Below are 15,490 nucleotides of genomic sequence, written 5' to 3'. Positions count from 1 at the left end.
AATGGAGACGTTACTGGGCCCGCTCGAGCAAATCGACGATCAACGGGAGGGCCTTTACCTTTACCTTTACCTTTATTTTTGCCTTAACATTTTGTCAATAGGGATTCATATATTTTTCTTTTTTTTGTGGGGAGGGGGTTGGGTCACACCCAGCAATGCACAGGGGTTACTCCTGGCCCATGCACTCAGGAATTACTCCTGGCAGTGCTCAGGGGACCATATGGGATGCTGGAATTTAAACCTGGGTCTGCCACATACAACGCAAACACCCTACCTGCTGTGCTATCTCTCCAGCCCCTCATATATTTTTCTTAAAAAAAAAACTCTCCAGTGAAAACTTATTTTAATATTCTAGCTTCATGACCTTAGCCCTCTCCTTGACTTAGCCCTTTCCATGACTGAACCCTGGCTCACACAGTGCTCTCCACCTCATTAGATTTCATCATCCCATTCTCAGATGCTATCACCACTGCACCTGTTCTTCAAGTTCCTCAGACTTTCATCCCTAAGGCCTAACCATTTTCTCCCAGTGATCAGCCCGTGTCAGCCTCAATTAAGCTTCTTCCTAGGACCTGTGATTAATCACCTTGATTATGACCTATCAGCCCCTCTATTTTTCTCAATCTTTTGCCCTCTTACCATAACCAAAGTGAACACAGTCCACTGGGACTCCCATTAATACTTCATTTCTTTATTATTCTACCAGGAAAGCTGATGAGAATTAGGAAAGACTGCACACCAGTATATTCTGCTGCCATCACATTTTATGACCCCAACTTCCAGTGAACTAACAAAATATTAATCTACACACACTCTTTTCTTAACTGTCTTCCTTTCTGACAGTTACCACAGTCATTCATTTTGTTGTTATTTTTGTTTTGGGGTCACACCGGGTGGTTCTCTGGGATCACTGCTGGGATGCTTGAAGATCATACGGGATGCTGTGGATCAAACATGGGTATAAGGCAAAAACCCAATCCACTGCACTATCACTCAGACCCCACACGTCACTCTTGGCAAACAATCTTATCACCCATTTCTCAGAAATTTAGGCTCCATTTGAGCTCAAGATTCATTTACAACTGCACCATTCCTATTTTACTTCTGCAGACATAGGGGATGAGGTCACCTTCTTTATTCACAATTTATCTTCACTGTAAAAACTTCCATTGTCATCACTCTCCTCTCACTTCTGCCATTCTTTTCTTGGGCTTCCCTCTAGCCAAACTGAAATTGTTTCCATCCAAGCATATCTGTCAACCCACAACCCTTAACAAATCCTCTACACTCTACACTCAGTCACAGGAGGCTATTTAAATTTAAATACCCAATATTGGTCACAGTTCTCAATTTCTATGATAAAATACCAGTATTAAACCGTTAAGATTACTTAAAAATGTATAGTCATGTATTTAGACAACAATATTAAATATTCACATGACAGAGCCTTAAGAAAACTTTAACAGTATCCCATGCCCGGTCCCTACCTAATATACACCCAGCTGATATTTAGGGAGAGGTCACTAACTCTATCTTTGAACTGAGATTGTTAAAAGGAAGACTATACACTATAGCTTGACCCTGCGACAGTTTTGAGTATTGGTGTTCACCCAAAATGAAGATCTTCACATCTCAATCCCTGAGGCGAATGGTATTGGGAAGCAGGGCCTTTGGAAGTGATTAGGTCACGAGGGTGGAACACTGGTGGGGAATACTGCTTTACAAAATGTGCCCTGCAGAATTCCACTGTTCCTTTCTACCCAGGGAAGGTCTGGGAAGCAGGCTCTCACCAGACTCCAAATTTGCAAGAGGCCTGATTTGGACGTTGCAGCATCCAGAACTGTTAGAAATAAATTTCATTGTTTCTAAGCAACCCAGTCTCTCACACTGTGTCATAGCAGCCCAAATAATACATGGCCCAAAGAATGAACAATCCCTTTTCTGTTCCAACATAGCAGGGAGATTTGACATATCCGTCCTGATGAAACAGCTGGAAACATCCTTTGATATTTCTTAAGTAAACAGCACTGGCACTATTTATTTTTTCTTTCATATCTACTACTTGATTCCTTCCTTCTTACAATTCACTTTTATTGCAGCTCAGGAAATATGGTTACAACAGTGTTAGTGCTTATAGCATAAAGTTACTACATCTCATTCACCACCAAAGTGCAAGACCCTCTCCCACTGTCCCTATGTCACCTTTAGTCCCCCCTCTTCATTCCCTCCACCCCTTTCCACACTGTCTAGTAATATGAATTTTGTAATCCAAGGACAAGGGGGTTGGCATTGTTGCTGCTTATAACTGAGGAGGAAAACTCATGACATACTCACCGGGCTTGTGTTAGATACTCTCTTGCACAGTGTGTGTATAAAGCAGAGGTAGGAAAGAGATCATTAGCTTCCTGGATGAGCACTTGTCTCACGGGTGACTTTGATAGAAAGAAAAGAGTTCTTTTGGGAAGCCCTGGCATGGGCTCTCACACAATCTCCTTCAGTACTGTTAGGTCACTGTCACTGTCCTCCCATTGTTCATCGATTTGCTCGAGCAGGCCCGGTAACGTCTCCATTTTGAGACCTGTTGTTACTGTGTTTGGCATACTGAATACATCATGGGTAGCTTGCCAGGCTTTACCCTGCAGGTGAGATACTCTCGGAAGCTTGTGGGCTCTCCGAGAGGGGCGGAGGAATCGAACCCGGCTAGGCCCGGCTGGCTGCGCACAAGGCAAACACCCTACAGCTGTGGTATCGCTCCAGCCCTGTTACGTTATGTCACTGATTTTATTAATGTCACTATAGACACACTAATTGTAAAATTCATATTAGGAGCTAAGTCAACTTCCACATATCCTAGACAGGGCCTTGCAGGAGGATTCTTGAAATTGGACAAAATATAAACTTCTTCTAAGGTAAACTTATGTTCTTCCACTTTTCTTTTTAGAATAGTTATAAAAGGATGTACCCAGTTTTACCTAAATAAAGCTAAGCATTGTTGAATTATCCCTAAAATTCAATTGTTTCCAAGTTTATCTGGTTTTAAATCTTATCTTTTATTGCTGAGGCAACAATGGGTGAATAAAAGCTTGCTGTATCTCAAATTCCTGCATCTATAAAACTGTGGCTTACATTTAAGGGTTATTTTCAGGACCATTAAGACAAACAACACATGCAAAGTACTTGGAACTATGCCTACTGCAAAATGAGAATCCCAGTCTCTTTGCAAAAGCAAAGTCCTCTTGTATTTTGGGTCTGTTTTTAAGTATCATTTTTTCCTAAGAAGAATCTTTCCCATTGTTACACTAAATCTATCCCTTAAGTCACTAACCAGGAACTGTGTAATTGAATTTCTCACTCTGCCTCCTCAATTAGCATGAATGTAGGACATCCATGAAGGTAGGGTCTATGTCTTGTTTAATTCTAAATTTGCGGCAGTCAGAAAACTAGTTTATTCATAGGCATTATTTTTTCTTATTTGTGATTAGAAATAAAACATAATAAATTTACTATCATTCATATTAACAATAACCAAACTCTGGTACAACATATATTTTCATCCTGCAAAACTAAAAGTTTACACCATTTTCCTTGCCCCTTAATCCTGGCAATTACCAATCTGTTTTCTGTTTCCAGGAATCTAGCCACAGATACCTCATACAAATATAATCACAGAGTGCTTGTCTTTTTTAAACTGGTCTGTTTCACTTAGGAGAATATTCTCTAGGTCCAGCCACTGTACAACATGTGACAGGATGCCTTTCATTATAAAATAATAATAAAATAAACCACTAAATAACATCCCATTCACATTTTGTATAGAACTCATTTTGTTGATCCAATTCATCCATCAATGAGCATTTAGGTTATTTCTACCTCTTGGCTATTGTGGACAATGCTGTAAAAAATATAAACATATAAGATACTGATATATGTGCATACACACACAACCAGAAAAGGGATTATTACTGTGTCATATATTTATTCTTTTTTAAATTCTTAAAAGAACCTCCATGGAGCTGGAGCGATAGCACAGCGGGTAGGGCGTTTGCCTTACACGCGGCCAACATGGCCGACCCGAGTTCGATTCCTCCGCCCCTCTCGGAGAGCCCGGCAAGCTACCGAGAGTATCTCGCCCGCACGGCAGAGCCTGGCAAGCTCCCCGTGACGTATTCGATATGCCAGACACAGTAACAACAAAGTCTCCGATGGAGACGTTACTGGGCCCGCTCGAGCAAATCGACGATCAACGGGAGGGCCTTAAAAGAACCTCCATACTGTTGTCTGAAACTGAATAGGACTACATTCTCAACAGAGAACATAAGGTTTCAAATTTTTCTACATTCTCAACAGCACTTTTTCTTTTCCTCCCGGTGATGATCCTGATGAGTCTGAGAAGGCATATAATTAATATTTAATAAAAATGCTAATGCCTAGAGACACTTGAGTTACACAAATATAAAGGCATAATCTCTAGTCTTAGAAAGTTTTTAGAGTAATGGTGATAAGGAATGAATCACAAAATTGGTCCTAAGTATCAAAATGAAAGACAGGGAACTATCGAGTCTCCTTCAGTTGGGGATAGAAAGAATGGTGGTAGAACTAGGTTAAAACTCACTGAACAGGAAGCAAACACTGAATATTAAAAGTAGAATTGGGACTGGAGCAATAGTACTGGACTTAAGGCACTTGCCTTGCATGTGGCCAACCTTGGTTTAATCCCCAGCACCACATATGGACCCCCAAGTACCACTAGGAGTGTCCCCTAAGAATAGACCCAGAGTAAGCCCTGATCACCAGGGTGTGATCCTACCCTTCCTTCCACCCCCCACCGCCCACCCCAGAGAAAAAGAGAATATAAGCAGGCACTCAAAAAGAGGGGAGAGTGGGGGAGGTAGGAGAAAGGGAAGAGGAGAAAGAAAGAGAGGGAGAGAAAGAAAGAGAAAGAGAGAGAGAGAGAGAGAGAGAGAGAGAGAGGAGAGGGAGGAGAGGAGAGAAAGGAAGTAGAGGGGAGGGGAGGGGGCAGTGGGAGTGGAGGGGGAGGAGAGAGAGGAAAAGGGAGCGGGAAAGGGGGAGGGAGAGGAAAGGAGCTTGGGGAAAGGACATTTCAAAAATCAGCAAGCAATTATAGGTGCAAGGAGGTGAAATACAGATCAGTCAAGCTCATTTGTGTGTGAAAGGTGGTGGGTGGTGTGGGACCAATATAGACAATGGAAAAGGTCACTGAGAAGCGAAAGTAGGCAGGAGTCCTGTGAACCACACTGTGTCCATTAGAGAGTAAGTCAGGGAATACCAACTTCAAATATGTGCTCCTGAATGCTCAAACTAGCAACAGTGCCAAGAATAAACACAAGGAACTGGAACTGAACAGTACATTTGCATTGGGTGGAATATAAAACAGATCAAGATGTAGCAAATGCCTAGATCAAAGCAGAACTGCAGATGAAAAAATTCGGGAAAGAAAAGTTAGCAGGTAGGAAAAACAGACCTCGTTGGCAGATAAGCAATGGAATAAATAATAAGGAAGGAGGAATCCAGAACTACTCTATAGGGGACAGTTGAGTTAAATTATCATTTTGCATTTACACAACTGAGGGTAAATTCTGATATGACAGACTGTATCACGGACCATCAAAATAAAAAATAGTGAATTCTACTATATAAAACATTTTCTTATTAAAATATCTAGTTACAAATCATCAGAGAGATGCAGATCAAAACAACAATGAGATATCATTTCACATCACAGAGACTGGCCCACATCCACAAGAACAAAAGCAACAGGTGCTGGCGCGGATGTGGCGAGAAAGGGACCCTCCTTCACTGCTGGTGGGAATGCAGGCTGGTCCAACCCTTTTGGAAAACAGTATGGACGATTCTCAAAAAATTAGAATTCGATCTCCCATTTGACCCAGCTATAGCACTCCTGGGAATATATCCCAGAGAGGCAAAAATGTATAGTCGAAATGACATCTGCAAGTGTTTGTTCATTGCAGCACTCTTTACAATAGCCAAAATCTGGAAAAAACCTGAGTGCCCGAGAACAGATGACTGGTTAAAGAAGCTTTGGTACATTTACACAATGGAGTACTATGTAGCTGTTAGAAAAGATGAAGTTATGAAATTTACATACAAGTGGTACTACATGGAAAGTATCATGTTAAGCGAAATGAGTCAGAAAGAGCGGGATAGACACAGAAAGATTGCATTCATCTGGGGAACATAAAGCAACAAAACGGGAGACTAACACCCAGGAAGGGCTCAGATTAGTACCAGGAATTTTGCTCCATGACTTGAAGGCCAGCCACATGTGCTAGGTGAGAAGGAAGCTCAGATAGAGAAGAGAGCACCAAATAAAGGGTGTTGTGAAGACCCTCCCAGGGTGGGAGAGACATGCTAAAAGTGGTCTATAGACCAAACATGACTGCCACTCAATGCCTCTCTGGCAAAACACAGTACCCAAAAGAAGAGAGAGAGAACAGGGAGGAATGCCCTGCCACAGCGGCAGGGTGGGACGGGGGGGTGGGGGGGAGGATGGGGGGTGGGAGGGATGCTAGGACCCGTGGTGGGGGAGGATGGGCACTGGTGGAGGGATGGGTACTTGATCATTGTATAACTGAAACCCAAGCACAAAAATTTATAAGTCTATAAGTGTACTTCATGGTGTTTCACTAATAAAAAAAATGATTAAAAAAAAATATCTAGTTACAGAAATAATAAATTTCTTAATAAAGCATATCTTATTTTCAGATGTGGCCTATTATATAAATGGAACAGAATGCATATTCTACATATTTTATTACATACTGGATTGTTCCTTTTTCACAAGAATTAAATACTCCTATCAATGACAGAAAAATAATCTCAAAGAGGCAGGAGGAGGGGTGGGATGGGAACAGGTGGATACTGGTGACATTGGTGGTGGAAAATGTGCACTGGTGGAGAGATGGCTGTTCGATAACTGTATGACTAAAACTCAAACATGAAAGCTGTGCTGTATCTCATGGGGATTCAATGGAGAAAAAAAAAGAGCACTCAATTGAAAGCTCATCACTTTCTTCTGTCCGGAATGATAGCACAGCAGGTAGGGCGTTTGCCTTGCATGCGGCCGACCTGGGTTCAATCCCCGGCATCCCATATGGTCCCCCAAGCACTGCCAGGAATAATTCCTCAGTGCAGAGCCAGGAATAACCCCTGAGCATTGCTGGGTGTGACCCAAAAAGGAAAAAAAAAACAAAAGAATCGATAGAGGAAAACATGTTTACAAACATTATCAAGACCACCATATAATTTAAAGCCTAAAAGAGATCCCTTATTTATTTTGTCAAAGGTCTGTATTATACTATTTTTTCCAGACAAAAGTATTCTGAACAGAGTTGTAATAAGTATATGCACACACTATTCAGAGGCAGGCATGCAATTTAATTGTCTTTAATTAAAATGTAGAATTAAACCAGAAATTAGGTATTGGGGATTTAAAACTAAGCAAGCTGAAAGAACTTAATTTATATAAAATTATTACCCTTCCTTCTATTTCATTAACAGGACAATTAAGTATAAACAATGATGACATGTGGGCTAATAATGCTTTATAGCCTATATTCATCTCCTGTTTGCTCTGTTCTGTTGATTTTGATGTTAAAATTAGGTTTTAGAAAATAACTCCTTTCAGTGACTGAGTGTTCTGGGCACCCTCAGAGAGACTGGTCACAGCAAGTCTGTCATGGTCACAATTAATAGAATCTTTTGCCTGCAACCTTGGGCCAAGCCTTTGTAGCTCACTCCTATATAATCAATATCTTGTCCCCCCTGAGTCCCAAGCCTTAGAAAGTGAAATAAGAAGAAAAGAAACTTAAGTCCTTTTCTGTAACCATAAAGAAGGTACTTAGAACTCCATGTTTTGAATCTACCCGAAAAGCCCTATATGAAAACCTACTTTGCAGTAGGGCAGAACTGGAAGGTGGAGCCTTTGGGAAGAGATTAGGTCAGGAAGCTAGAGCCCTTGTGAATGGAGCCTTTATCAAAGAGTGTCCAGAAGCTTCCTGAAGCTCTTCCCTCATGGACGGGCACAATGAGAGGCTAAATGTGAAAACAGCTGTCTGTGAATCAGGCCCAGGGCATGCACCAGAACCCAGAGCTGCTATGACCTTAACTGTGAACTTCCTGGCATCTAGAACTGAAACAAAGAGATGTTTAAAATCACTTCCTTCTATGATGCTTTATTAGAGCTGCCAGAACAAAGATAGAAAGCTGTAGGTAAACTTTGGTTTGCGAGAACTGTTGCATCTATTTCTCGTTCATTTCTGTATGATGCTGAGAAGTGCCAACGCTCCCTGGAATCAACTTCCAGTACTGTCATGCCTTGAAGGGACTGCTTAACATCTCAGGAAACTCCTGGAGCAGAAAACTACCTCCATACATTCTGGGGAGATTTCCGGCTCCTCTCAGTGCTTAAATCTATCTCAGGAATTTGGCTGACCCCACTTCTTTTTTACCTCCCCCAACAACCGCATGATAGGGCAAGAAACATCATCACCCCAAAGAGACACCAGAATGCATCTGTTTAACAAGGCCAAGGCTCTCTTCAAAGCTTCAGACAGTATGCATTGGGATCTCTGATATTCCACAATCTGTTTTTCAAACATGCTTAGTTCCTAGCATACAAGTAAAATCAAGCACCAAAAATTCAACATAAAAGCATTTAACTCAATTGTTTTTGACTCAAATTCTTAAGATAGGTTACGTAGGAAAGCAGCCCCCCACACACATGCAGGCAATGCTTTACATGAGGTCAGGTCTCACAATTTATCGGATGTCCACAAGGAACATGAAATATCAAAATAAAATTATAAAATAGACTGCTGTAAAATTCAATTGTGTACTATTTTCCCCTTTATTTTAAACACCATGGTTGACAAAGTTGTTCTGAATGCATTTGTCATAGGCATTCAACACTCCAACACCAGTCCCACAACTGGTGTGACCTTCCCTCCCTTATTGTCCCCATTTTCCCAATCACCCCTCAAGTCTGAACCCTCAGAAGGCACAAAATAATTTATTTTATATTGCTTGTTTTAACTGAAAGCTAAAGCTTGTTTAAACAATTGCTTGTTTTGCAATTATCAAAAAAATACTGCATGTATACTGTTTTTACATCACTATTTCTCTAGGTCATCAATATAAATAAATTTGCAATAATTTCAACTTACTTTTTGCTCGGTGTTTTCCTGAATAGAAAGTCCAAAGTAGTCCTTTTCCAGGAGATTAAGGTGTTCACATACTTTGTCAAATAACACTTGACCCTTAGCACGTTTCTGAAGAAGAAAAAAAAGGAGTATCGTTATCTTTTATGCACTAAAAATTCTATGACTACTCACTTGAAGTTAGTATGAAATATTTTCCAAACTTTTACAACAATGCAAAAAGTAACTAATATTTTTTTTACGCTCGTCTTCCCCTTCTCACACTGGCTCACAGCTAAGTTCTAAATTTAAAGCATGATCAGGCAGATGCTCTATGATTTACTGCTACTAAATATAAAAAACTAAAAAAGTAAAATCATGACTCTTTCATTTATTTTAAAACTGTATAAAAATATGTCGATTTACTGTATTGCTCATTCCTCAAGGAGGCTCAGCCCATGTCTACATATTATTCTCCCCAGGAAAGTCATAGAATCTTGTAGCTCAATGTATTCCAACTCAATGCATCCCATCAGTCCTTAGGTTTCATTTTTATTCTTTGATAGATGGAGAATAAAAATTGCTTTGTAATACAAGCCGCTCTTCCTCCCGCCCCCCTCCCCCACAATGACTGTTCAAGACAAATTTAAAATAATAAAAGGTAATGGAACACGGACAATTAGTCAGATTCTCCCTGGATCTAACATAAGTTTTGCCTGGGTCTGTTATGTTTTCCTTTTCATCTAATAAACCACTAAATCTCAGAGATATAAAAGTCTTTGACAGGGGCTGGAGTGATAGCACAGTGAGTAGGGCATTTGCCTTGCACGCGACCGACCTGGGTTCAGTTCCCAGCATCCCATATGGTCCCCTGAGCACCACCAGGAGTGATTCCTCAGTGCAGAGCCAGGAGTAACCCGTGTATCATTGAGCGCACACACACACACACACACACACACACACACACACACACACACACACACAGAGTCTTAAATAGACATAAAAGAAAGTTCATCAATGGCAAAAACCTAGGAAGGTAAAACGTTTTCATCAGCTGTGCCCTGAGAACACCCTACTGCAAAGTCAGTTCCCACACATGCAGGCTTCCCCAGCACTGACAGAGAGGCTACTAGACAGTGAGTGGAAAGCAACCAAGCCCTCATTAGCTTTTATTCTTAAGATACATGCCCTCATGCTAACCAAATGTATACATGCTGGTTCATCCGGCAGATGAAAATAAATGTGACCCATGAAAAAAACTTAAAAATGGAGTAAGAGCCTTTTCAAGTAAATATAATTTAGATGGTCTCCATAGATACTGAATGTGCTTCTTTCCTTAAGCCTGTCTTCTGCCCCTTTCTGCAAACATTAGAAATTCACTGTATCACTGTCATCCCATTGGTCGTTGAATTACTCGAGTGGGCACCAGTAACATCTCTATTTCTCCCAGTCCTGAGATATTAGCATCCTCTTCTTACTCAATTGGAGGCTCTTTCAGGGTCAGGAGGAGACCTATTGTCGTTATTGTATTTGGCATATCGAATTGGGGGGGGGGGGGGGGGAACGGGTTGCCAGGCTCTGCCTGTGAGGGCAGGATATTCTCAGTAGTTTGCCTGAAAAACCTGCAAACAACCTAGAACTCTAATTATTGAATCTTGGACAGGAAATATTTCCTAAAAATAACAGAATCAAATTGTAAAAGAAATGAAAAAGAACAGATTGTAAAGAGGAAAGCCACATAAATTACTTTAATTATAACAAGTGTTGTGCTGTCCACAATACCATGGTTTCAAAATTAGAATAAAATATCAAAACAAATTACTGTAGAGGCCAGAGTATAATAGGTAGAGTATTTGCCTTGAATGCAGACATTGGGTTCTAGCCCTGACAACCATATGGTTCCCTAAGCACTGCCAAAAGTGATCTCTGAGCATAGAGGCAGGAGTAAGCCCTGTGAACTGCTGAGTATGGTCCAAAATACAAAACAAAACAAAAAATTACTATACATTGAAAATAAAGAATAAGTTTATATGCCCACATATGCTGCAAAAGATTAAGAATACTCGGCTTTGGATTTTAAATACTAAAGTTGTAACATATTACAAAGGGTACTACAATTAACATTTCTTCACCTTAATTAGCACATGTATGAAGTGAGGGCATTTGGCAAGTAACAAATAAGCCATAAATAAAAAAGGAGTTTAAAAGGATGTGTGTGCTGTAGTAAGTGCTTCACTAATGATGGCTCAATTGTTTGCTTCACATTTCATTTATATGTGAATTTGGGGGCTTAGATTCTTGAAAGGAAAGATTTCAATCTCTAGATCTCCTCTACATCCAATTAGTAGTCTAAGTAAAACTGAGTGTAGGATGTATTATAAATAAACTTGGAGAATGTGACTCAAATCGTGACTTAGCTCCTTATGAAGTAAAAATCTACTGTCTCCTCTGCATCTACATGAGATATTCAAGCCAGACCAGTTTCTACACTAACTGTTTTTGTAAGCACTTTATTATTACTGCATAAGTGTGACACTGGACCAAATACTTGACAACATAAATATTACGTAGTTGTCTGTTCAACTTTAAAGGGTCAATTTTTCACCCAAATAAGACAGGATATGTCAAAGTGTCAAACTGATTACCGTGGCTGATTATGAAGTCATTCCATTTGAAATAATGGGAAAGAACATTTTAAAGGTAATCAATAGTCTAAGATTGAATTCAACAATTTTTCACTTCTGAATCCCTACTGAGTAGATGGATTACTCAGCATAGTAGGTACTCAGAAAATTTTTTTGAATCAGAAAAAATATATAGCTTAATGTATATTACATTTAATCCACTTGGGTTCACAATGACTATGAAAGTTTATATAAAAAGTTGACTTATAATGAGATGCAGTTCCAAGAGACTCACCATCTCCATGAAACCTGACTAGAATGACAACTATTGTTATCTTATCAAATAAGATAAATATTAAAACTAATTAAGGGGCTAGAGAGAACTTTAAGTAAAGCGCTTGTCTTACACAGAGCCAACCTGGGCTTGATCCCTACCACCGCATCAGACTCCCTAAGCACTGCCAGGAGTGAACCTTAAGCACAGAGCCAGGAGAAAGTCCTGAGCACCCCTCAGTATATAGTTCCAAAGCATGTGTGCGCACACATACACAAAAAACCCTAATTACAGAACTTGTGGATAACTGGCACATGGTCAAAATGAAGCTAACAATATTTTACTTGGCTACAGTATTATCTTAAATTAGGGTAAAAGAGAGATTCAAAACAACTGATTGAATACTTGAATTCAATCCTCTGGCATCTCACATGTTCCCCTGAGCAAAGCCAAGAGTGATCCATGAGCATGGAGCAAGGAGCAAGCCCCGAGTACAGCAGGGCGTGGCTTCACCCTTGCCCCAGTTAATCTGCTTCTGACGGCTTATTAAAAAAGACAAGCAAAAATCACATATTTCTAATCTCCTTTTAAAATATCAGATTACCCTGAGATAAATGCTACACAGCAAGTGTTCCAAATTGTTATCATTTAAACACAATCATCTGCAACTGACTAATGGGAGCTGGGGTCTGCTCTGACAGCAGTAGCACCAGTGACCCACAACCTCTCATCTGCTTCTTAGCCACTTTGGCACTGTTTATAATACACTCTGCAGCCATTCTCATCATGTGGGGAAAGAAACCAAGACACAAACTTGTAAAGATATATAGGAACATGCAAGTTCAAATTATTCCTTCTCCCCTAATAATTTCTGTACGCATCAACTCCTATGAGAAGAAGAGACTTGGGAGAAAGACTGCAATAGAATCCCAGTGACTTGGGTTGGAATGCCAGCCCTACCACTTAGCAGCTACGTTTCTTCATGCAAGTTATTAAACTTCTCGATGCCCTAATTTCCACTCTCAAAATAAAAATACTCATAATTGCGATAAGAGAATTAATGAGGTGCATTTAAAGTACTTAACAAAATGGCACATTACAAGGACTCATTAAAAGGCAGCTGAATCACAGGACCTCTTTCAGCAACTGTATAAAAATAATACTTTTATATATGGCTGAAGAGCTGTCACAGTTATTTAATCCAATCTTGAGATTTCACAAATGAAGAGCCTGAGGTTATACTGAGCTTAACGGATCTAAGTTTTTAGTCTGATTTCCTGAATTTATTTTAAAGAACTAAATTCTAAATTGTGGTACCTATAAGCATTAAGTATTATAGAGCTCTACTAAGGAAAACGATAGTTTCCTATCATCAGTGTGTTGATTTCTTATAAACTTTAATTTTACTTGAATGTACCACGAATACATTAAACAAGCAGAATGTTCAACTATTTTGCTGATAATGCATCTAAATTACTAGCTCATGTAGTTGGTGCACTGTTTATCACAATTACCTGGGGCACCATCACAGATTAAAGGACTATCGGCTTGCTAAGAAATACTCTAAATTTCTTTATTATCTCAATTTACTTCCATCTGTTGCAATCCTGCCTGAAGAAATTATATTCCCCTTCCCATTGATAGTCTATTCCAATGTCACAATATTTTATCGTTCCTCTGTAGGAACTTCCTTTCAATGTCTAAGGCACCTGTTCTCATATTCTTTTCCTTTTAAAATGCAAAAACACTTCTACAGACAGTTCTTCAAACAAAGGTGTGTCATACTCATTTTGATGTCTTGTCACTGGATAATTAGCACACTTGCAGACCAAAAGGTATCTGACAGATGGAATGGCACAGCACCATACCAGTAAAAAAGATGGCAAAAGATGGAGCGGGAGCAATATTACAGTGAGTTAGGCGTTTGCCTTGCACACGGCCAATCTGGGTTCAATCCCTGACTTCCCATATGGTTCCCTGAGCACCGCCAGGAGTAATTCCTGAGTACAAGTCAGGAGAAACTGTTGAACATCGACGGTGTGACCCAAGAAGCCCCCCCAAAACAGAAAAAGTTGAGTCTAGAATGCACAACTTCTGGCTCACGGTTTTATGCAATTCCAGGTTCTAGTTCATGGACAATCACCAGGCGATGAATATTCAAGGAATAAATCATCACACAGTGCCAACTAGATTCTGCAAGAATAGCAACTGACTCACATCTTATTTTCACAGCTCTGCATCCTAAACTCTTCCTTGAAATTAGTTCACGAGAAAATACTTCTTGGAAGGGCCTGAGTGATAAGTACATAGGATAGGGTGCTTGCCTTGCATGTGACCAACACAGGATTGGTTCAATCCTCAGCACAAAGTACAATCCCCTATATCTCATCATGTAGGATAACACTGTTTTGTCCTTCCTGCATAAGCCTCAGGTAGTTTAGGTTTATTGGGCTGCTCCCATCACAGTGCTCCTATTCCTCTGTGTTTATTTGTAACTTCCTTCTTTGTGCTCTGATGACTTGTAAATATTGTTTTTCTCTTCTCCCTAAGTTCTTTGCATAGTTTATTCAGAGCAATGTCCTTTTTATATAGACAAAAGAAGACAGTATGCTTTTGTTATGTGACAAAAGTCAATGATATTTTCCTCCTGGGCATCTGTTCTCTACTAAATTTGGACCCTGCTAGGGTTAGGGATGATTAATCTGGCCTGAGTGCTATAGTCGGTGCCTGTGGCCTGAGTCTGAGCTGCCCTACAAACCTCAATGTTATCTCTTACTGAGATGCTGATAGAGTTATTGGACTAGGGAAAAGAGAAAAACACCTTAAGGGGTATTTTGCCCTAGGGCAGTCAGGAAGGGCTTGGAATATCCTAGATGGTGTTCCCTTTGAACTTGCCCTGCCCTCTGTACTATTGCTCCAGCCCCTCAAAAATATGTCAACAAGCACTGCAATCTACTTTCTCCCATCTCTTTTTTATTACTTATTGAATCACCCTGAGAACAGGTTTAAGTCTCAGTCATACAATGATCAAACACCCATCACTTCACCAGTGCACATTTTTCAAGAACCCCAATATACCCCCCCATCCCACCCCTGGCCCTGCCTGTGAGGCAGATGATTTCCACTTAACACTCTCTCTCTCTCTCTCTCTCTCTCTCTCTCTCTCTCTCTCTCTCTCTCTCTCTCTCTCTCCCCCCCTCCCCCCCTTTAATTACATTAATTATTTCGATAAAAGATGCACCATTATTATTTGGAATTTTCCCCCAACAATCAGACCTGTTGAAAAGGCATCGTTAAATAATTTGTTTTCTATTGCTGCTTATGAAGAGCATATGATGTTGTGCGGCTGCTATAGTGGCCATGTGAATTTGTATTTCTGATATTTTACTAATTAAGTCTGGAGGGAGTTTGCCAAA

General features: G+C 40.1%; 1 protein-coding gene across 23 annotated transcripts in view; it reads right to left on the bottom strand.

Annotated features, from left to right (window-relative positions):
* Window positions 1-15,490, bottom strand: part of EPB41L2 (erythrocyte membrane protein band 4.1 like 2) — a 231,072-nt gene that overhangs the window by 79,794 nt on the left and 135,788 nt on the right. For all 23 annotated transcript variants that reach the window (XR_008794149.1, XR_008794150.1, XR_008794151.1 and 20 more), the window contains one exon: window positions 9,204-9,308. Coding sequence is in view for 20 of the 23 variants with exons in the window: in XM_056126400.1 (XP_055982375.1) it covers window positions 9,204-9,308 (105 nt within the window). In the remaining 3 variants the exon portion in view is untranslated. The remainder of the gene's footprint in view (window positions 1-9,203; window positions 9,309-15,490) is intronic.

The sequence above is a fragment of the Sorex fumeus genome, unplaced genomic scaffold (assembly GCF_029834395.1).
Source record: "Sorex fumeus unplaced genomic scaffold, SorFum_2.1 ptg000061l, whole genome shotgun sequence".
NCBI lineage: Eukaryota > Metazoa > Chordata > Mammalia > Eulipotyphla > Soricidae > Sorex > Sorex fumeus.
The sequence above is the reverse complement of the archived record's forward strand: the minus strand, read 5'-3'. Positions and strand labels throughout refer to the sequence as shown.